This window comes from Astyanax mexicanus, chromosome 1 (assembly GCF_023375975.1).
Source record: "Astyanax mexicanus isolate ESR-SI-001 chromosome 1, AstMex3_surface, whole genome shotgun sequence".
Lineage (NCBI taxonomy): Eukaryota > Metazoa > Chordata > Actinopteri > Characiformes > Acestrorhamphidae > Astyanax > Astyanax mexicanus.
Window position 1 is genome coordinate 17,361,236 of NC_064408.1, and position 22,501 is coordinate 17,383,736.

At 40.5% G+C, this 22,501-nt stretch overlaps 1 protein-coding gene across 1 annotated transcript; it reads right to left on the reverse strand.

Moving 5' to 3' along the window:
- Positions 1-933: 933 nt before the first annotated feature.
- Positions 934-13,004, reverse strand: ccn1l1 (cellular communication network factor 1, like 1). Its single transcript, XM_022664449.2, has 5 exons — positions 12,601-13,004; positions 10,090-10,303; positions 5,891-6,238; positions 3,909-4,111; positions 934-1,760 (listed from the first exon to the last, which is right to left on the reverse strand). Exons 1-5 carry the CDS (start codon positions 12,682-12,684, stop codon positions 1,455-1,457), a joined length of 1,155 nt encoding a protein of 384 aa, XP_022520170.2. The 5' UTR covers positions 12,685-13,004; the 3' UTR covers positions 934-1,454.
- Positions 13,005-22,501: the final 9,497 nt, after the last annotated feature.

The window sequence follows — 22,501 nt, forward strand, 5'->3', positions numbered from 1 at the left end:
TATCTAGTCATGTAATTCCTGGAAATATACACCAAATATTTGTACATTATTACTTTTATTATCATTATTGTAACAAAGGTTCTGTCTGGCTTTTAGTCTTTTAGCAGTGGCTCAGTTTTTAGTTATTAATAGACTTTTTGATCACAAGATTGTTGGTTCTGTCACATCTTAGCCTGTGTCTGTCTTGTGATTTTTCCTTTTTTGGTTCCATGCATCATCTGTCCTCTGTTTCCTGTCTTATTTCCTGTTCCCATCCATGTGCTCTTTAAGGACATGGCCTTGTTTTGTTATTGTCCTTTCTCCACCTAGCCCTGCCCTAGCCATTATTTCTGTTACCTTGTGTCTTGTTTGTAACCCCGCACCCTCGTTACCGGCCGCAGGTGTTCCTCACCCTCCTCGTGTATATAGCCCCTTTAAGTATGGAGTCTTTTCTGTGCTACTATGCTGTGTAGGTGCGTGAGGTTTATTTTTAATATTATAGTTTTTTTTAGTTTTGATTATTCTGTGTTCTTGTTTTTGTTAATTAGCTTTCCAACTGTTGTTTATTGTGTTTTTTGTTCGCGTTTTCGGTGTTTGTTATCTGTTTTGCTTTTGTTTATCTTGTTTCATTTGATTAAATTTACATTTGCATCATCTGCATTTACATCCATCCTCTTATCCTTCCACCGTGGCAGGTGCATGCAATTAACAGAGAATGTTCTAAGAATGTTCAGCAATATTTTTTTATATAGAAAGATTTAAGGACATTTTTTTTATTTTTCTTCCTATTATAATTAATATTAATATTATTATATTATCTCCTACATGTAATATAAACTTTTAATTGGCAAGTAAGTGTTTACAAAAGAGGAGACACAAAGCAAATATGGATGGATGGCTGGATGGATAGACAGATAGATCATGTATGTGATCAAAAAACATTTGACACAAGGCAAATATGTAACAAGTTTATTTATCAAAATTAATCTTTATAAATATGTATACAAAATATTACCATTGATTATATATTTACCTCAAACAATAGAGGTGTTTTTAAAAGGTGACACTCCACCTCTGCACAGTGAAGTCTGTACAAACACACAATAATAATACAATACAAATCTGTACAAGGCATACAGTATTTACAGTTTTTACATTCAGTTTCTGAAAGGATGCTTTTTTTGCAATTATACATGTACAGTATAAATAAGTTATTTTACGTTTATTCAATACAATTTCTCATATTGTATCTTATTGCTTATTAAATACAAGAAACGGATATACTACAGGAAGATTACACATCTTTTACCACATCCTGCTGTACTCTGCATTTAATACATGGATTATATTCTGAGCTCATTTTAAAGGGGAGTACTGTTCTCAGTCCATAAATTCAGTATATTTAATTGAATGAGTGAATTTTGCTTGGTAAAAGTACGTCCAGCTGTAAAGGTGTTTGTGTGTGTTCACACTGGTCAGTGTGTGAATATGTGTATGTCGTTGGGAATGCTGTGGGATTCTGGGTTCCAGGTGTGCCCCCGGTTGCTGCAGTTCCGGGTACAGCTGCACTGCTGGATCCACATGAAGTTGCGGATGAAGGTGTCTCCCTGCGGGCAGAAGAAGCGCAGCTGGACTGTGTGAGTCTGCGAGGGTGTGCAGCAGCGGCCGTCTACGCAGGATCCGCAGGAACGCGGGCGATAGCGGCGTACTGTGGAGCAGCCGGCAAATGTGATGGGGACGGGTCTGTGTGGCCTCGTCGTCCGCTGACACTTCTTTCCTTTCTGAGGAGGAGAGACAGGAGCAACACAAAGCAACACTATGTTAATTTTTCTCTTTCAGTGACAATTCTATATCTCCCAGCTTGTCCAGAAATGCATGTGTAACATATGTACTTTAGGGGTGTCTCAAAGCTGTAATTACACATATTGACTCTAATTAATGTACTAAATTAATGCTTTAAAACATATATTTATTCATAATTCAGTTCATCAGACACTACCTGTCACTGACTGGACACTTTTTGACCCAATGGAATATAGAAAAATCAAGATTTGTTGTCACTATATTGTATTTTTTTTATGATCAGCACATCATTAAAGCATTAACCACAGAGAATGCTTAATATTTAAGCAATAATACATTCTATAACGTGTAATATTGGCACTGCTGTGCTGAGGTCATTGATCAGAACAGTAGTGCCAATATTACTCGTTATAGCACAAATCTCGGGTGCATTATTGCGATTATACAACAGTTCCATTGTCGCTGTTTATTGAAAGATTTTGAATTAAAGAGGATGAGAAAAAATAACAGTTCTGTTATAAAAACTATGCGAGTTAAAACTGCTGCGCTGTTTGGCTTGCAAGCGCTGCATCGTTGCTAGGTTATTGTATGTGGCGGAGTAATACAAGGAGTGCTTCGGTTTCAGTGCATTACCGGCTGATAATGGCACTCATGGAATGCTTTTCAGCCAATCACATTGCAGGGTCAGAACTAACTGAGGTATAATTTTACCAAATTTAAATCAACAAAATTTAAAATAAAAGGAATAATGATGATTTTAACATAATATTGATGATCAAATCTCACACTACTAACACTACATTCTCCTAGTTGTAGTATCATGGTTGTGTGTTTAATGTTGGCAAGAGATAGATAGAGTCAGTGGCGATTGCTCTAAGACTGCAAGGGAAGCTCAGCTTCCCCTAAAATGTAAAAAAAATAAGTGATTAAATATATACTGTTGTGTGTACATGTCACTGATTAAATATGCGCTACACCGCGCTGAACATAGTTCAGAATCAGCTTCTTATTACTGGTAACGCCACGGCTTTCCTCTCACTCATTCTCGCAGCACTGCTTTAAACAGTGCGGACGCGCGCGGCGAAACGAGACGAGTCATTGGATAAACGCTGGGCTTTGTCCCGCCCATCGGACGCTCAGCGTCTCTGGGGGTCTATGGAGCAGTGGGCTGGTCTCGGCCGGCCCGGACGCTCAGCTTCTGCATGATGATTGGATGATCTGTCTGAGGCGGAGTCCCTTTTTGATTGACAGCGAAAAGAGCGAATCAGCGATCTTTTAGTGTAAAAATCCGTTTTGGAGAAGCTATTTGATAGTCTTCCTTACGAAGAAAAACTTAGAGTTAAACAGCAGGACAGATCAACTGCTCAGATTAATTTGGTGTAAAAGGTGGGGAAAAGTAACAGGTCTTTTCAGCTGTCCTGGTATGATAAAGTGAGCTGGCTGACTGGAAGTGCTGTAACAAATAAAATGTACTGATGGCCATTCCTCTTGATGAAACTATCTCAGGACATAAATGAACAGGGGCCAGTAGTAAGTATTGTGTTATTATTAAAAATAATTTAAATTAATAAAGGGATTATTTAAGGAAATTAAAAAGGAAATAAATGTACCTGCATGTTTTTCCTTTACCAACTTTAAAGATTTTACGTAATGTTTTTTTTACTGATCATTTTATGTTTATTCATGTCATGGCGTCTTTTTTACGTAATTGTTCAATGTAAAGAATGGGTACCTTTTTGTTGTGTAGTGAAAACTTGAAAATAATGCCTTTTGTTTACAAAAAAAAAAATCTCAGGGAGAGTAGAATTTACGTATAAATAAAACTACATATGTTAAGATGTAGGCCGAAATTGAGCTTCCCCTCCTTGAAAGACCAGCATCCACCACTGGTAGAAGTGCATCAGGCACAACAGTGTTGCAATGGTTTTCACACTGCACTCAAGGGTGCACTCTATGGTTGGTGTCACTGCACTCAAGGGTGGCTCTGTGGCAAGAAATTGAGTGTCTACAGTCTCTAACTGTGCACCAACAGGTAATTAACTACATTTCCCAAATGCATGAATTATTTACATGATCATAAATTCAAATCTACGTTTAAATTCTGTGAGGTTATTTTTTTTTTTTACCTTGGGTGCTTGCACTAGACTTTCGCTGCACTCGCGTATCCGACACAGACGCGTCTCCTTGACAAGCCGACACTCTGCGTTGCTATTGGTAACTCTGCTGGACACGCCCATCCCACAGGTGGACGAGCAGGGGGACCAATCAGTGGTCTGCAGGAAGCAGGTGCCTGGAACCAGAGCATGGGACTGGGAGGTGGAGGTCCACTCTGAAGATAAAAGCAAAGAACAAACATATTTATTTAATATTATAGTAGGTATTATGTTAGCACAAATGTACTAATGTGATTATAAAAAATTGACCATTTCCTCCATTTCCATATGTTATACCTCACAGTCCTATCATTACAGTCAGTCCCAAATCCTTTTATAATGACGCGGCATGCTTGCTTGGGGTTGTATTGTGTTAATGAAACAAAGTTAGCAGGAAGAACTGAGAACTGAGTCTGGGGATGTTTTGCACTTTTATTGCTGTTTAGATACTACATTAAACGTTAATTTAATTTATCTGTTCTCACTTTTATGAGTAACAATTCCCAATCACATCTATTAACCCAACTGCTGACATATTTCACATTTATGTTCTAAAGATGAGCTAAAAGCTTTAGAGCTAGTTCACGAACAGGAAACTCCAATGTTTGTCACTCAAATCTCAACCAATCACCAGCTTCCACCTGTTTTTATTAGATCTCCTCTTACACACTGGCTGCACAGAGTTTCATACAGCAGAGTCTGTGAGGGTCTGGATGTTGCAGACCTTGGAGCCTAAGCTAAAGACATTGAATGTTATCCATCTGTGTTGGTGTGGCGCAGTGGATAACATCACTACCTGCTAGATTGGGGTTCAATTCCCAGTCTGGGTGACTGGATGCTGTGCTACACCAGCAAGAGTCTTTGGGCAAAACTCCTAACACTACATTGGCCCAACTCGGTAATAGGAAGAACCTATTGTTCGTCACTCTGGATAAAAGCGTCAGCTTAATGTCGTAAATGTTAAATGTTAAATCACATTCTTAAAACTATCAATATTAAAGATTTTATTCTTGCATGCTTGCATGTAGAGTCTTCCTGATAGAACTCATGTTATAGATACATTTTACAGATCATAAACTCAACTGTTTAGAGTATTTATGGGATTCACAAAAACCTGGACATAATGTAGAAATTCAAAACCAGTTACATGTGTTTGCTACAACAGTACATCTAAGTAAAAACAAAAACTATTGAGGAATCTCATTTAGTGTTTTTCCCTAATATGTTTTGGACCTCTAGAGATTTGGAGTTGAGCTTGTACAAAAATAATAGTGGAAAAAGCTTTTCTGAAGCAATCCCTCAGAATATGTCTTTCCTAAAGAGCATTTCTATAAACTGAAACCAATAAAAAAAAACAGCATGTAGGTTTGTTCCTGCAATTTTTTTTTTAAGTGGTGCGTGCAAAACACTGATCACTTAGAGCAGAATCGGTGAATTGAAGCCAGGGCTATGCTCAGGAACTTTTTTTTCTACTGCTCCTGACATCATTCACCTTTACTACAGCTTTACTACAGTGAACATAGAGAATCAGCAGTGGTTGTGAAAAAGCATGAGCTGATGCACTTCATCATGATATTTGGTGTTTTGACGTTCGCCGATTCTTAATAACTTCAGCCAATCCCAAGGCTGATTTGACAACAACTTCTAGACAGCTGGTAGCCAATCACATTTGCTGCAGAGGTCCAGCCTAATTACATATTTGTAATGACTGTTCTGATGTTGTTTTGTGTTTTATTTAATATTCAAACATCTCTGGATGTAGCCTAGTTTTCTGTTGGCCACTGCTTTATAGCACTGTTTAAAAAAAAACTGTGGCATCATTTTGCTTTGTTGTCTGTTTGACACTGTTTTAAAAACATATCATAAATCTGACATCCTTGTTTCTTAAGAACCTATTTAAGAATATTATCAGATAGTGGTAAATGAGACCCATGGATTTTTGAACAGTAGTGTACCTTGATATGGAGCTCCTGCGCTGCTGTCCCAAGGTGCTGGTGCCATTTCCAGCAGCTCATTTCCCGTGAGGTCAGTTTGATCATAAGGTGTGGGATCCACTGACAGGTCCTCCTCATCGATGCGGTTATCATCATCACAGACCCACTCCTGACAGCAGCGTCCGGGCAGAGTGCTCAGTCTGGGCCGGGTGCAGCGCCAGTCGGGCAGAGGAACGTGGTGCGGGCAGAGGGGGATGCAGCCGACTACGCCGTCCATGCAGCTGCAGCGGTGCTCACAGCTGGGCTGGAAGTCTTCCCCGTGCTGATAAACTCGACCATCCAGCTCACAGGGCCGGCCTTGAGCCTCTGCTACAAAGTGGAGTTAGAAGAGTAGAGTTAAAGGAACAGTTTGGAGGGAAAGAAAGATTCTTCACATTATTCCCATGTGCACTGAACCAATGAGACTAATGTAGCTATCAAGCAATGAAAGCTACGTACCATTGAGGAGCATAAATCAGAGGCCGCTTGAGGTATGGATAAGGACCATTATTACAAGATTTTTTTTTTCCTACTTATATTTCAACAAATTGAAAAAATAAAACTTATTAAGATCAAGCTCATTGTTTGATCTGGTAAAATACTGTGGCGGCTCTGGGTTGGGTGTGTGGCTGCCTGTAGGCATGTTTCTGTTCTTCTGTGTGTGGGGCCTTATGTGTTTTGTTGTGCTGTGTTGCTCCAGCCTACATAGCTGGTACCTTCCCCGTAACCTAGGGTATGGGGAGGGGCCATGCAGATGGGTGCTGTTTAGGGCACTCACCGTAAAGTAAGTGAGTAGTGAGTTTAGTCACTTGGTTCTGTGGGTAGCCTATTTGATAGGTTGGTTTAGCTCTCCTAGTGGAACTCATCCTCTCAAGCCATCCTGGACCGTGGGGGGCGTCGCCGGTTGCCCGTGATTCGCAGAGGTGGCGGAGGCGGTCCGTGACTGGCCCACACCGCGAGACGCAAAAATGGTTCGCAGCTTCGTGGGGCTCGCCTCGTATTACAGGCGGTTTATTAGGGGGTTCGCGGACGTGGCAGTGCCGCTTCATGCTCTGACTAAGCCTAGTGTGAAATTCCGCTGGTCTGACGAGGCGGAGCGGGCATTCGAGGAGCTAAAAAGCCGCTTGTGCAATGCTCCGATTCTAGCGTATCCGAAGGTGTCTGAGAGTTTCATTGTGGATACTGATGCGAGCGACCACGGCCTCGGAGCAGTCTTGTTGCAGGTTCAGGACGGCTCCGAACGCGTAATAGCGTACTATAGCCGCCACCTGGACAAGGCGGAGCGCAACTATTGCGTAACGCGCCGGGAACTACTCGCAGTGGTCGAAAGCCTTAAACATTTCCGAGCGTACGTGTATGGGGTGCCCTTTCTGCTGCGCACCGACCACGCCTCGCTACAGTGGCTCATGCGTTTCCGCGAGCCCGAGGGCCAACTCTCCCGCTGGTTATCTAGACTCCAGGAGTTTCGTTTTGAGGTTGTGCACCGCCCGGGCCGTGGCCACAGTAACGCGGATGCTTTGTCGCGCCGGCCGTGTGTGGCCGCCGACTGCAAACATTGTACTCGTGCTGAGGAGAAATCTGCTGAGACTTCACGCTGCGCTGCAATCTCCGGGGATGTTACTGGCGCTGTCGGGGTGGCTCAGGTGTCCGTAGAGCAGCTCCGCGATGCGCAACGGGCGGATCGCGAATTATCGTGGGCAGTACACGCGCTCAGTGCGTTGCCTGAGGCAACGCTTCTATTGGCCTGGGTGTAGAACCGACACGGAACTCTTCGTGCACTGCTGTGACGTGTGCGCTGCCAAGAAGGGCCCCTCGAGGGCGCCCCGCGCCCCACTTCACCCTTACCAGTGCGGCAGCCCGATGGAGTGGGTGGCCGTGGACGTGCTGGGCCCCTTTCCGGTGACGCACTCTGGGAATCGCTTTGTTCTGGTGGCGATGGACTATTTCACGAAGTGGCCAGAGGCCTACGCGGTGCCGGACCAAGGGGCGGTCACTACTGCGGATATCCTGGTGTGGGAGTTCTTTTGCAGATTCGGGGTTCCGGAAGAACTGCACAGCGACCAGGGGAGAAATTTCGAGTCGGAGGTCATGGCGGAGGTCTGCCGCATCCTGGGAATCCATAAGACCAGGACGACGCCCCTTCATCCGCAGAGTGACGGACTGGTGGAACGTTTTAACCGCACGCTGGCGGCGCAGTTGACCATGGTGTCGGACAAGAACCAGCGTGACTGGGACAGGCACCTGCCGGTAGTGCTGCTGGCCTGTCGCTCCGCTGTGCAGGAGACGACGGGATTCACGCCGACTCTGCTTATGTTGGGGCACGAACTGAGGACGCCGGTCTCCCTGGCTTTTGGGGCGCCTCCTGACGGGGGCAGGTACGCTTCGGACACGCCCACTTTCGTCTCGGACCTTATGTCTTCGCTGGAATTAGCGCACCGTCTAGCACGCTACAACCAGTCTGCTGCCGGGCAGAAGCAGAAGCGTGCGTACGACACGCGCTGCTTTGGGGACCCGTTGGCAGTGGGGGTGAGGGTTTGGCTATATAACCCTCAGTGGAAGAAGGGACTGTGCCCGAAGCTCCAGTCGGCCTGGGTGGGTCCGTGCTTGGTGCTGTCCAGGCTGGGGGAGGTGGTGTATAAGATCCGGTGGGGCAGACGCACTATGATTGTGCACCGTGATAGGCTGGCCCCCTATAGGCCGAGACTGTTGGACGCTGAGGACTGCGGTGCGGAACCTGCCGGCCTTGCACCCGTGCCTGATCTGAACTCTGGCTCTTCGGAGCCGCTGGCAGGCGGTGCCGTGCCCGGCCCCTCCAGGCTGCCGTGGGCACAGAGGCCGCCCGCCCACCTTGATGACTTTGTTTGCGACTGATTGTGAAAAAAAAAATAAATAAATAAATAAATGTTTTGTTGTACACGGGGTTTGTGTTGGGTTGGTGGGGTCGCCGGGACGGCTGACCCTTGGGAGGGGGGCTATGTGGCGGCTCTGGGTTGGGTGTGTGGCTGCCTGTAGGCATGTTTCTGTTCTTCTGTGTGTGGGGCCTTATGTGTTTTGTTGTGCTGTGTTGCTTCAGCCTACGTAGCTGGTACCTCCCCTGTAACCTAGGGTATGGGGAGGGGCCATGCAGATGGGTGCTGTTTAGGGCACTCACTGTAAAGTAAGTGAGTAGTGAGTTTAGTCACTTGGTTCTGTGGGTAGCCTATTTGATAGGTTGGTTTAGCTCTCCTAGTCTTGTTAAAGACTGTAAGTGAGTGCAAGCCTGTAAAATAAAAGAGCTAATGAGCATTCATCATGGGTCTTCCTTCCTCTTCCACGCCACAATACAGTCACATGTCCAACAAAGCTATCTTCTGAATTAGCAACCTAATTATATTAATATTAATTGTAATTAATATTAGTGCTAGTCTGATTGATTTTATCTTATTGCATGACATTTTTCATAAATCAAAAGATCCTAAAACAATTCAAACTTAATAAGAAATCTTAATTAGTTAGTGCTTGTGTGGGCAACATTTTGTGGTGGGTTGAGTGGTCTGAAAATATTGGGAACCCATGACCTAAATCGTTCTACACTTTCTTTAATTTGTCTTAAATTATTAAGTAATTTCATACAGACTAGCTCTTCAGTTCTAGTCAATAACCAGAAAATGTACAAAATCGAGTGTACAAAATTTAGCAGAAAACTGCCAGGGTCTGGCTGACCCACATGGCACCAGTTTAGCTCAGCTTAACATTGGATTAAATCTCAGTTTCAGCAGTGGAGAGAAGAAATAGACTGTTTCAGCAAATAATGCTGGTGTGAAAACTCTCTAAATCTCTTAATTTTCAAGTCAAGAAGGAAGTAAAAAGAGTTTATTTCAAAAAAGGTTTGGAGAATTTCGATTGGTCCTCTTACCAAGAAAGTTTTACACAGAGTAAGCGATAGTTAATGTGTTTTATTTAGTTAGTAAACTAAAAATCGACACAAATGTTTTTCATTAGAGAGTGACAATATGTTGGGCTAACATGGAACCCATGGACCAAACATTTTTGGGTTCCCAATTTATTTCCCATTTCAAACCCAAATAAGCATGTTTTCTGGGTCACAGCTTTGTGTTCCAACCAATATTTTATATCAATATATATAACATATATAACAATGATATTTCAACCTGTGCTAAAGCTAAGCACTGCCTCCTCACCTCGACACAGGCCTCTCTGGGGGTCTCCTCCAGCCCCTAGGTGGCAGCGCAGCCCCTTGATGTGGTCGCAGGGCTCTGTGGGGCTGCAGTCCTGGTTGAACTGTCTGGCACACAGCCGGCAGCAGCCGCAGGAATCCAGCACTGAGCTGATGCCCGGCGGGCAGGAGGGGGGAGAGGGAGGGCAGGAGCATTTCAACGGACATTCAGCCTGGACCTGAGACAGAGGGGCGGAGAGGTGGGGTTAACAGTGACCAGAAGACAGGGGAGGCTACCTATTAACTGTATTTTTTTGCACTATAAATCACACTGGATTATAAAGTGCACTATTAATAAACGTCTATTTTCTGGTCTATTTTTTATATTCTAGGTGCACCGAATTATAAGGCGCATTATGCAACTAGTACGGCACAGGGGTGTTGCCATGTTTTCCTTCTAATTCAGCAGGTCTCACCACTAAGCTAAATTAAGCAAACAAGCGCTGGATGTTAATCTACACAGATTTCTCTCCTAAAAGCTATTTATTTGGGTGAGTAAAGTGCTACCGTTTATTTACAGTAAGCTTCCAGATTTCCAAGTTTGTGTTCTGGTAAGCCAAGGTGATATTCGCTAGCGGTTCATCCCACGTCACTTCTTTTAACACTGTAAACACGCAGGCTACAGGCCGATATACTCACCTCTGAGCAAAAGAGCTAGCACTTAGCGTGGTTAGTGGCTAATGCTAATCCATCAGTGCTAGCTGGGGTAAGCAGCAGTCTACAGTCCGATATACTCAACTCTGAACGGGAAAAGAGCTAGCGCTTAGCGCTGTTAATGGCCAATGCTAATACTGCTGGAGAACTAAACTAAAACTCCTGTATATTGCTGTACTTCAGCAGAGTAGCTTTACTGCTCCTTACAACCTGACTGGGAAAATTCATACATAAATCGTGCCGGATAATAAGGTGCACTAATGTTTTTTGGGGGAAAATTAAAGGATTATAAGTGCGCCTTATAGTGCAAAAAATAGTTAAGTGTAAAAAACAGATAAAAACACATGCTAAACAAACAGTTTTTATTATGAGGCTCATTTTATGAAGAATACACTTTTTAATAACGGTGAGACGCAGATGGTTGAAAATCAGTAGGGAGGCGTTATGGAAAATGGGAACAGTGCAAACTTTTCTTATGTATTAAGCAGCAAAATGATACAAATGTAAATAAAAGTGTAATTTGACATTGAGCCTGCTTTAATATAACTATTGTGCATGAATACATACAAAATCCCTCTATCTTTGATCATGCATATAAGTATTTTAATATCATAAAAAAATACTTAATTTCATATATTCCATATTATATTTAATATACTCTACATCATGTACTCAAAATTTTACATCATATATTCATTATGTTTCAATACATATAATTGCTATTGAGAAAACAGCCTTGTATCTCCAAATTTATACATTTACGGGAAACTAATGAGTGGAAGACAATGTAATCATATTTATTGTAATTATAGTTATTAAGGAGCATTTCGGTCAAAATCAAATTATGTCAAAAAGTGGAAAACAGCACAGATTGAGATTCAGTGTTTTTGTTTGGCAGCCACAATATATTAAAATACTCCACATTTAATCAAGAACTGTTTTTAAAACAACAGTTTTAAACCTTATATCCACACCTGTTTTTTGTATTATTTACTGATAAATAAAACAGTTTTATTTCTCATAATTAATCAGAATTTAGTGATATTTCCTTATTTAATCTACAAAGACTTCTTCAGACACTTCAGATGATTTTACTACAGGTGTAATTGGTGATTTAACTGGATCAATTTGGAATGTCTGAATCAAAGTGTGTACTCTTTGTGTATGGCTAGAAATTATAGTTTCGAACATAGTTTACAACAATAATAAATATGTTGTATTTTTGTATTGTATCTTCAATAATATGTTTATTTATATCCATTATTATACTACTACAGGCACTTGTGTTTACTATGTGTATGTTTTTTTAAGATCACTCTGAATCATACTGACTCCAATCATGATGAAATCTAAGACTGAGACTAAATATTAGAACTCAATTACTATACTAACTACTAAAGTATTTGAACTGAATAAGTAATACGTATATAATTACAACTCAACATACTAATTACTAAAGAATTATAACTCAATTACTGTACTAATTATTATTGAATTACATATCAGTTACTGTACTAATTATTATTGAATTAGTTTAGTTGTTTGATAATTAGTTACTGTACTAATTATTCTATAATTACAATTCAGTTACTGTATTAAATATTATAGAATAACAACTCCATTACTGTACTAATTATTACTGAATTACATCTCAGTTGCTGTACTGATTAATATAGAATTACGAATTAGAACTCAGTTACTGTACTAAATATTATATAATTACAACTCAGTACTGTACTGATTAGAAACTATACTATACTATAGTAATTATAGTGATATCTGAGAATTACAGTTCAGAAAAGCAGCAAAAAGATGCTCTTACCTTTAAAGCAGACCAGGACAGAAGCAGCAGCAGCATGAGAAGCTGAAGATCTGCTCGCTGTAAAATCTGTCTGAAAGTAGACATTTCAGCCAGGAGGAGGTGAGGGCGGAGAAGTGGAGTGGTGGAGTCGAGCTGTCAGAGCTTAAAGCTGACGAGGATGAGACGTGCTGAGTGCTGGAAATGAAGGATAAAAGTATTACTCTGAAGAAAAGTGAGAAAATTTGTGTTCTTCTTCTTCTTCTTTTCGGTCCTGAAAGCCTGTCTGCTTTGGTTTATTGTGTTGAAATGCAGTCCGGAGCTTGTCTCTTGGTGTGTGTGTGTGTGTGTGTGTGTGTGTGTGTATAGGCGAGTGTGTGAAAGGCCAGCAGCAGTGTGAAGTGTGAAGTTGCCCTTAATGAAGAGATTCCTTCAGCGGCTGCAGCTTTTATAGAGCACCCAACAGCACAGCCCCCTCTGATCTCACACACACACACACACACTCAACTCACACAGTCTCACACACACACACACTGCCTCACATAAACACACACGCGCAGCATGGGGTGGCATGGAGAGTCACTGTGGAATCATTTTCAATGCATAAGAAATAAAGGAAGTAATTGTGACTAATTAGAGTTATTTCACTGCAAAGGAATCTTGGCCTTTTCACTTTAAACTGCTTGTGCCATGTGTGTGCAGAGCAAATATTTGGATGCATAGTTTGAGCAAACACACACACGCACACACACTTTTGAGTTGGATAGCCCCATTTTCCATCTGCGCACTTCCAAGCCCCATCACCTTCAAAACACATTCCAAAACCAGCCTGAAAATGTGCGTCCGTGCCGATAAACTGAGGACAGCGGGAAAAATATGAAGAAAGAAGCTCGAAAAATGCTTCTAGATTTGATAGTTGAGTCTCAGGTAGGACTGTTACGAAAGTGTAAAATTCCAGGCCTATTATTTTGTTATTAACCATAATATGACTATTATTAACGATCAAATTAACACAATTTATCCATATTCTAAATCTAGCACATCAGACTATCTTGGTTTAAAAGTTATTTTAAACACAAATTAGCACCTAAAGAATGTTAGAATCCAATTATTCACACTGACCTACATTCGATCCCAAATGTTGATTACAAAGTTGGACTGGACAATTCATAAAAAAAATATCAAAACTGACATGCAAAAACTCTAACTGATGTAATCTTTCCCCACTGTGTGTTTGTTTTCATAACCATATATTACTGCATATGAAATCACATGACTTCACCCTGTCCAGAATTAGTGAAGAACCCAAACACTGAGACAACTAAGCAACTCGAGCAAGCTGTGGGTCAGACTGCAGATTCGATCAATCACAAACTGGGCTGCTATGAAACAGTGAAAAGCTGAAAAACATCCTTTAACTCCTTAAAATTCATGCATATTATTATGTTATTCATGTGTAATAAAATGATAATTTAACCAAGGAACTATCTATCTATCTATCTATCTATCTATCTATCTATCTATCTATCTATCTATCTATCTATCTATCTATCTATCTGTCTATCTGTCTGTCTGTCTGTCTGTCTAATAACAATAATAACAACAATATATGCAATATCACCACCTATGTATTATTTATTTACTATTACATCCAATAACATTATTGGTCACTGCATGTATTGGACATACATACTGGTTACCATCCTTCCTCTACACTTTTTCTTGATCTATATATTTTTATTACTGTTATGTTCTCTTATATAGTTTGTCACTGCTTACTCTAAGACATACATACTGTGGAACAGTGTTTCCTCTACTCTTAGTTTTCTTTTACAGATCTATATTTTTTACCATTTTTTTTTGTTCTCTTATATTTTTTGTAAATATATAAATATATTTTATCTAATATTGCTGTATATTTGCTGACACTGTTCTGTTCTGTCCTCTGCACTGCCATAATGCTGCAAATGTCACTGCTGTGGGATTAGTAAAGGCTAATATTATGTTTTTTTATTCATCTGCAAAACTATTGTAGCTAACACCAGTCACACCACAGCTGAAACACTATTATACAAACACTACATCTAATTATCATATTTGAACCATGTCAATTTGTGTAGGAATGTCAAATACACTTGTTTATGTGGTTGTGGACCCTGTATAGTTTATCTTTATCTGTAGAAAGACACAAATACTGACAAATCACGTGTTATTATGGCCGCTGTTCCTGTTTTAGCAATACATAGAAAAAATGAGCTCACTAGCATTGGCTGATAAACAAAAAAGACTTCAGATATTAAACTTAAACTTAGTCTCAGATGATTATCAGAATTTACTGCATGATAAAGATATAATTATTTATAAAGGTTTATTATTTGTTAAGCACTATGAAGCTAGTATGTGTAGGGTGACCAGACGTCCTCTTTTGTAGTCTATTTGCTGTGGATCAACATGTTTTAAAAAGCACTAAAACAAGTGAAATAACAGATTTTAAAACTGATAAATGATCAGTTAACTTAAAAAGTAAGTGTAAAAAATATAAAAGTATTATTAGCAAAAGGTATGCCCACACTGAATAAGAGTAAAAGAGAAAAAAGAGTAAAATGCGTTTAAGACATGAATTCATAAAGCAACCCTGTATGTAGCCTGATACAATTACATGTTATAGCTGTTTAAAGGAGGAAGCACCTTTAACCTGAAGAATTAGAACTGAACTTTTATATCAGAGAAATAAAAAAACAAAAAAAAAGGTGTCCTCCTTTTCAGAAACCCAAATCTGGTCACCCTAAGTATGGGAGATACTATATGTGTATTATGTATAAGAGTGAAGATCCTAACAGTTTTAATGGTTTAACACACACACACACAGTGAGCCATTCCCTCTCACCTACTCATGCAGACAGGGCAGGCAGTGTGTCAGACAAGGCCCACTTTCCACGATATCACTGAGACATCACACACACATGGCACATAGCTGCCAGCCGGTCAATGACGTGCGCCGCCTGCTCTCGGAATGAAGAGTCAGAGAGAGAGAAAGCCTGACGGAGGAAGGAAGACCTCGGTGTGTGTGTGTGAGAGTGTGTCAGTGTGTGAGATTGAGAGCCAGTGAGAGAATAAATCTGACTCCAAAGCTTTTCATTCATGAATCCAGCGGAATGTCCAGATCCAAACAGACAAAGTCTCTGTGAGTCTGCTGTGGTGGATATTATTCACAATGTCCAGACAGGCACGGATAGGAAATTTATCCAGCGGTGACGTAAAAAGACTAAGGAAAAAGCTTTAGAATTTAGGCAGAGAACATTAATCACGAGGACCTTTAACATCACAAAATAACTTTTACATAACTTTCATTTAAACTGATTCAGTCTGAAGTCTGACATTTGTATGTGAAATTATCTCCTTTTTTGTTTTGTTTTCCATTGTTTTGTTGAAAATGCGTGAACTTCTAAGTAAAAGGTGCCGTGTTAAAGGCACATGTATATTTTTGTATTGATGCTGCATCATAGAAATGTATTGACCCACACCTACACCATGATAAACCCTGGGCATTTGGACTTGTTGCTCATAACAGCATGGAATGGTACTTTTCACACCGACATCAGTCCCTTTCAGGATCACATGACACTGTACACTGCACTACCAGGAAGCTCATCATCAAAATATTGATTACACCTGTTCACCCCACTATATATACACCTGCACTCCATTCACTCCTTCTCAAGATTTGTGTTTATTCCTTGCCTTTATTCCTTGGTTTTGTTTGTTTTTTTTGCCCTATGGTATTGCCTCTCTGTGTATGATCCTTGGACTGCTTCTCGTTTATGGTATGTTTATTCTCTCTGGCTGCTGTTTACTGGTGTTGACCCTGCTCATTTTTACCACCCACTCTACCCCTACTTTATTCAATAAAGTATTTGATTTGCATCTGTGTGTGTTTCAGTCCTGTCCAGTCATGACAGTTATATTTATTTTCTTATTTTTATAACACTTATTTTGTGTTAAAACAATAAAAGAAGAAAATAAAGAAGTATAAACAAAAACAAAAGTTTAATGTTTAAAGGTTTTATTGGTTGGGGTGGGTCCAAACTTTTGCATGCAACTTTTCCACTTTACCTAAACATTTTGAAGGCACCTTTTGCGATATTGTTCAGCAGGTTGAGATGGAAAATACCCTCCTGGATGAGTCAGAGTCTGAAGGGGGGGTGAAAATATCAGTGAATACCAGGGATGGTTTGAAGCACTGCTAGCAGATACCGAAAATACCTCTGGGATATGCACAAGAAGGTTTACAGGATTTGAGGTTTCAGTGAAGCATCCGCGAGCTCTCATAAATCATTAAAAAGGTGAAATATGAATGTGTTTGGTTATGAATTATTTCTGCAGCTGAGATCAGGCGGGCGGTGTGAACGATGGACTTTCAGAAGTCTAGAAACAAGTAGAGTAGACTCAACAGGAACTCCAAAAAAATTGTACAAATGTGTGTGTGCGTGTGTCCACATGCTTGGTGATTCCATCATTTTTCATTTATCTAGAAGAACAGGCCTCCCAAAGCAAAGTGTAAGGAGTGAATTAGAGTATTTGTAATACATCTGCAGATATTTAGACTGAGCCTATGTTTGTGTGTAGGTGTGTGTGTATATGCAGTGGTAAAGCATGTGTCAACACTAGACTGCTCTTGTGAATGTGTTTGTATGTGAGAGTAAGGATTTTGTGACAGTGAGTGAGTATTAACACTGTGAGGACAAACGTTTACAGACACCTGCTAATTTAATGTTCCCTGTGAAATATTATGTATTCAAAGAAAACCTTAACATCACCTTAACATAGAAGCCTTAAAGGCTGTATGATATACTGTCACTCTGTACCATATTCTTTCCTTTTCAATCTAATTTTCTATGAGTATTTCAAAACTATATTTTAGTTAAATTAAATCAAAAAGAACTCTAACTTCAAAATTAAATTCTAAATTAAGTAGAATTGTTGTGCAAAAAACATCTCAGGCATGATAAGGAAAGGTTTTAAGTATAATTAACTTCATTTTCACTGAACATTACTTCAAATTTTGAGGCGACGTATGTAAAATACAATTTTATGTCATTTTAATACATTTTGATTATTAATTTTGTTTGTAAATTTAATTCAATACATTTAAGGAATATAAAAAGAGTAAGAGAGAGAAAAAAACAATTGTATGAGAGAGAGAGAGAGTGCCAATAAAAGTGAATAAGAGACATGCAATGTATGTCTCAACAGCAAACCACACACAAACACACACATGCATCATTAGAGGGTTGAGACAGGAGCACAGCCTGTTCTTCAGTTCAGGTTTATCTGCTGCTTGCATCATGGTGAGCTTCCATCAATTTCCTTTTCCTCCAATTTCTGTGTATACAAACAACTGTCTGCACTGTTAACACACTGCTGAAAACACATCCTTCACAGAAAGCCTGACAGTGTTCTACTTTAAAAATCACTAAATGTCCACAGTGCTTCACTCCGTCGCACTGTCCGTTTACAGGGCTGTGAAAACTATTTCCTGTTTTCTTGATTTTTTTATGGTTTCTCTCTAAATTAATTTCATACCTTGATATGATAGCAAGTTAAGTGATTTGTGTCTAGCATGTCCCATGACTTTTGGCATGTCCCAAGGAAGTTTAAAAACTGCCCTCTGGGATATACAGTATGTATGTGGTCTCCTGTATTGAGTGTCCCAAGAGTGTCCCAATAGTGCCTTGTCTTTTTTTGCATGGACAATTCCAACCAGATACCGCCAGTCACTATCATCATCACCCACTGCACTGTACACTGTGGGTGGTAACGGCTTCTACAGTATGTTGTATTCCCAGTACACACATGATGTTGATAATCGAGTAATGTTAAATGCCTGCAAAACTTTGAAGAAAAAAAGGAATGTCCTATCTATCTGGCCTAGTGGTTCCATCAGGATTCACATGAACTTTGGTTGCCCCACCAAAAGTCCTCCAAAAGATCAGCAACAACTTATTTAATTTATGATAAGAAATGTTAAAGTGGTATTGATGCTCTAGCTCCTCAAATTTAATCCAAACAACGAGCAGCCATGTACTCCTCTAAGCAGCTGCCTAGCACCCTGAACATTACAATAACTGATATCCACAGAGCAAGAATAAAAAAAAAAAACTTCTGGCAGAACTGCTGGTTGGATTGCTGAAAAGGCAAATCAACACCACTACTTAACAGCAAAAGACCATCAAGATGATTTAGCAGACTCTGCAGTGGAGATGCATTGTTTAACAGATGTGATAATTTGATATTTAAGCAAGTGTAAATCCTGTGTAAAGCAGATCGCAATGCTTGCTGCTATCCTAAACCCCATCAAAAGTGATTTGCACTGATGGGCATGGTGGTCTGGAAGTGAGGTGTGTTCAGGTAAATATCTGGCATGTTTCTACCATTATCTGTAAAAAAATGAAATGATGATAAATGGCTTCTATAAGCAGAAAAAATATCGCAAAACACCTCAAAATAAAAAATAAAAGCTCAAAGTGGTCCAAAGCGGACGAGGGCACCGATCCTGCTGCTTGCATCAGCGGCCAAAGTACGAGAGAGCTGTATGTATAATACACTATGGACAAGAACAGTCCTGAATGGTTGATGCTTACAGTGAAATGTTCTACAGGCTTTGCGGGAATGGTTTGTGTCTTGTCTGCCCTGTTATAGATTTTTTTAACTAAGATGATTTCAGCTCCCATCTGCTCCACTTCTCCTCATGTCCTCATATACAGGTCAGGAGTTCACCAGGTGAAGCTCCTCTTCCACACAGGTGTGTTACAAAGAGCGTTCAGACAGCTTTTCATCACTGGCGTGAGCTGCAGAGTTCCTCCACATTCCTTCAGCATCTTTAATGGAGGTGTTGACAGAGGAGAGAGAGAGGAATCACCTTCCACCCTCTCACACACTTCAGCAACAAACTCCCCGCTGTACGGAGCGAAGCGTCCAGGTGCGCCGCAGATATGAAGCGTATCAGAGGGAGCACTGAAGGCTAGGGTCCAGCTCAGTTGAGTACTGGAGACTCTGGAGATGTGTTTTGTTGTCGATGGCCTGTGGGAACAGCGTTGGATGCAGAAGTATTTTGCTATGATAACTGAGAGTTATGAGTGGATAACAGTCCAGGCCAGTTTATCTTCATCACCCAGCAGCAAATATCTCTTAAAAACACGTCAAGTCTTGGAATGGAGGACAATGGGGGAGTAGTAAGGAAAGTAGGAAACTGGCACTATTACTCATGAAGTTCAGCCATTCCTTATCCCTGTCTTTTCTGTGCCCTAGATTACACATACAGAGAAAACAGGCAGAGAATTCGCTCTGTAGGATCTGCAGCTTCAAGCCTTCCACACTGACGTTCACCCCTCTAACAAGAAGTCTTTCAAGCCTTGTAAAGTGGTGAGTTGGGAGAGGCGTGGCAGTTTTTACAGAGCACTGCCCGTGTTTTCATCAACAACCTTAGCCTTGGTGGTCTGAAAACATGAACCCATACCCAAATTCAGAGCCTAGATGTTTATAACAAATATTTTTGGGTAATTTTCTAAATATTACAATTTTTTGTGTCTGCCATCTTTGTTTTAGAATTTCTGGTCATTTTGCACCAAAGGGTTCATGGTTTTTATGGTCGTATCATACTCAAAATGCAGTCTGAAAAAAGCTACTGCTGTGGACACTGATCAAAAAGTAGCTAGCCTAGCTTACCCAACATTCCAGCAGACTATATAGTCATATTTAATGCTATTTACAGCATAGCTAACCAGTTCCCATGCACAATGAAAAATAATTGGAGTGCAGTGGGGCTGAAGGTGGTGGAAACTTGACTGTTTCCACCACCTTCCAAAGAATAGGAGCTGCATCTATGGTTGAATGTGCTAAATGTAAAGCATCCATCAAACGCCAATACTGCTACTCTTTCCATCATGTCTGGTGGATTTTTAAATCATCTGGCATCTATAAACATTTCTGCTGCTGGAAAGGCCACTTTTTGTTTTGAAATTAGCTTCTACTGAAATTTCCATAAGTGGCTTACAGAGCAAAATCTTCTCCATCGTGGGTGCTGTTCCACACATTTTCTTTGCAGTATATTGACATTGTTGCGATTCATTGCTTTCATCACTGACCTTGTGTCTAAAGCCGGCACAAACTCCCCTACGGCCAATGATGTAAAAGCTTGGGTCAGTGAAGCTGCTGCTCACTTCAGGACATTTCTGAACAGGCATCTGAGCTCAAGCTTAAACAAAGTAAAAGACCAAATAACAACCAGAGCCAGTTGCTAACAACAAACACAGCACACGCAACACCCTTTCAAAATAAAAGTTTATTTAGAAAGCATGTTTCAAATAAAAAAATGTATTTTAAAACAAATTTAGTGGGTGCTGTTCAACTAAACTTGCTCTGTGGGTGTTTTTAAAAAAGATGGGAAAAAATCACAAAGAACATCAACAGCAAGTTGAGAGTTTCAACAATAGGATCGCTCATTAGATGATTAAAAACAAACATGGTCTACTAATCCTGTTCAACATGTAATTCTGCTTGTATTTAATCTAAAAATGAAATAGTGATCTGTGATCTAATTTCTTACTTTTTCACTATAATAGATTACATAGATTACAGTTACATTTATTTATATTTATTGTATTCTGCTTTTCATATTTAAAGGCAACCCTGATATTCAGACAGTGGTAAACTGATACTGTAAGAACTAGGTGTCAGCCCTGACGCTGTCTGTCTGCCCATTCAGGACAATGGTTTTTCTAAAGACTCCATTTCCCAGCATTCTCAGCCCAAGAACTAGAACTACAATGACTCAGCTGAACACATGACTCGCCCACCTTCTGATTACTCATTTCCCACACCTGTTTGTATCAGTATAAATAGTTCTCTGTTTCCTCTGTTTCCTGCTGAGTATTATCTGGTTTTCTAGGTCTGTTACGACACAGATTCCTACTTACTCTTGTCTTCTTGTTATCGACCTGTTTTTGCTTTTTGTTTACTTTCTTGCCTAGCCCTCTAGTTTTGCTGTGGATCTTCTGTTACCGACCTTGCTTTCTCCTTTAACTACTCTCTTACCACCTCCCTTTTACCTGCTTGTCTACATTACCGGCTCACTACATTCTGGTATTTTGCCCTTTATTGCTGCCCTGTTGGTTTCAAGTTGTACTGTGTACACCAATCCCTTTGGGATCTGTGTTGTCAATAAACTTGTGTTTTCTAATCCTAGTCCTGGCCCTGGTGACACTAGGTTAAATGTCATACATAACCCTGATGCATGTGAACTGTTTTGGCTGCTCTTGATTAAAATCATACATGTGAAGCTTGTAAAAGACAGGCCATGTGTTCTATCTGAAGCTGAAGTACTTTGGTCTTTCATTAGCAACCACACTCCTACCATGGTTCTTATATTAGATGCTCTGGCACAGAGCTGCCATTGCTGTTTTTTTATTTTATTTAAACTAGACGGTTGCCAGGTTGGCCTGTTTCAAGATTTGCAACATTTTATCTTCCTAAAAACAGCATTTCTCAAACATCATTATTCCTATCAAGTCTCCACTTCTTAGGAGGATAAGAGGACATGGCTGGGAGATGTCACAGAGATGCAATCACTACACCTGACGTTCAACATCATAGGACGTCCGCTAGGTGGTGGGCCACTGACGAAGTTCAAAGTGAGAGTTCAGGCAGCGGCTTTAATGAGGTAAAGTGAAACACGCAGACATCGTGGAAATGCCCGGGTAAACACTGCCTTCAAAGACTTCAGACAAATAGAGAAGCAGACTGTAAACACAAACAGGCAACCCTGTGGTGTCTCATATGCGACAGCGTGTCATTTCAGGCTGCTCACACTGGAGGCCTTGATTTCAGCCTCACAGCAGACTCAAGGGCCACAATGTAGGTTTTGGAA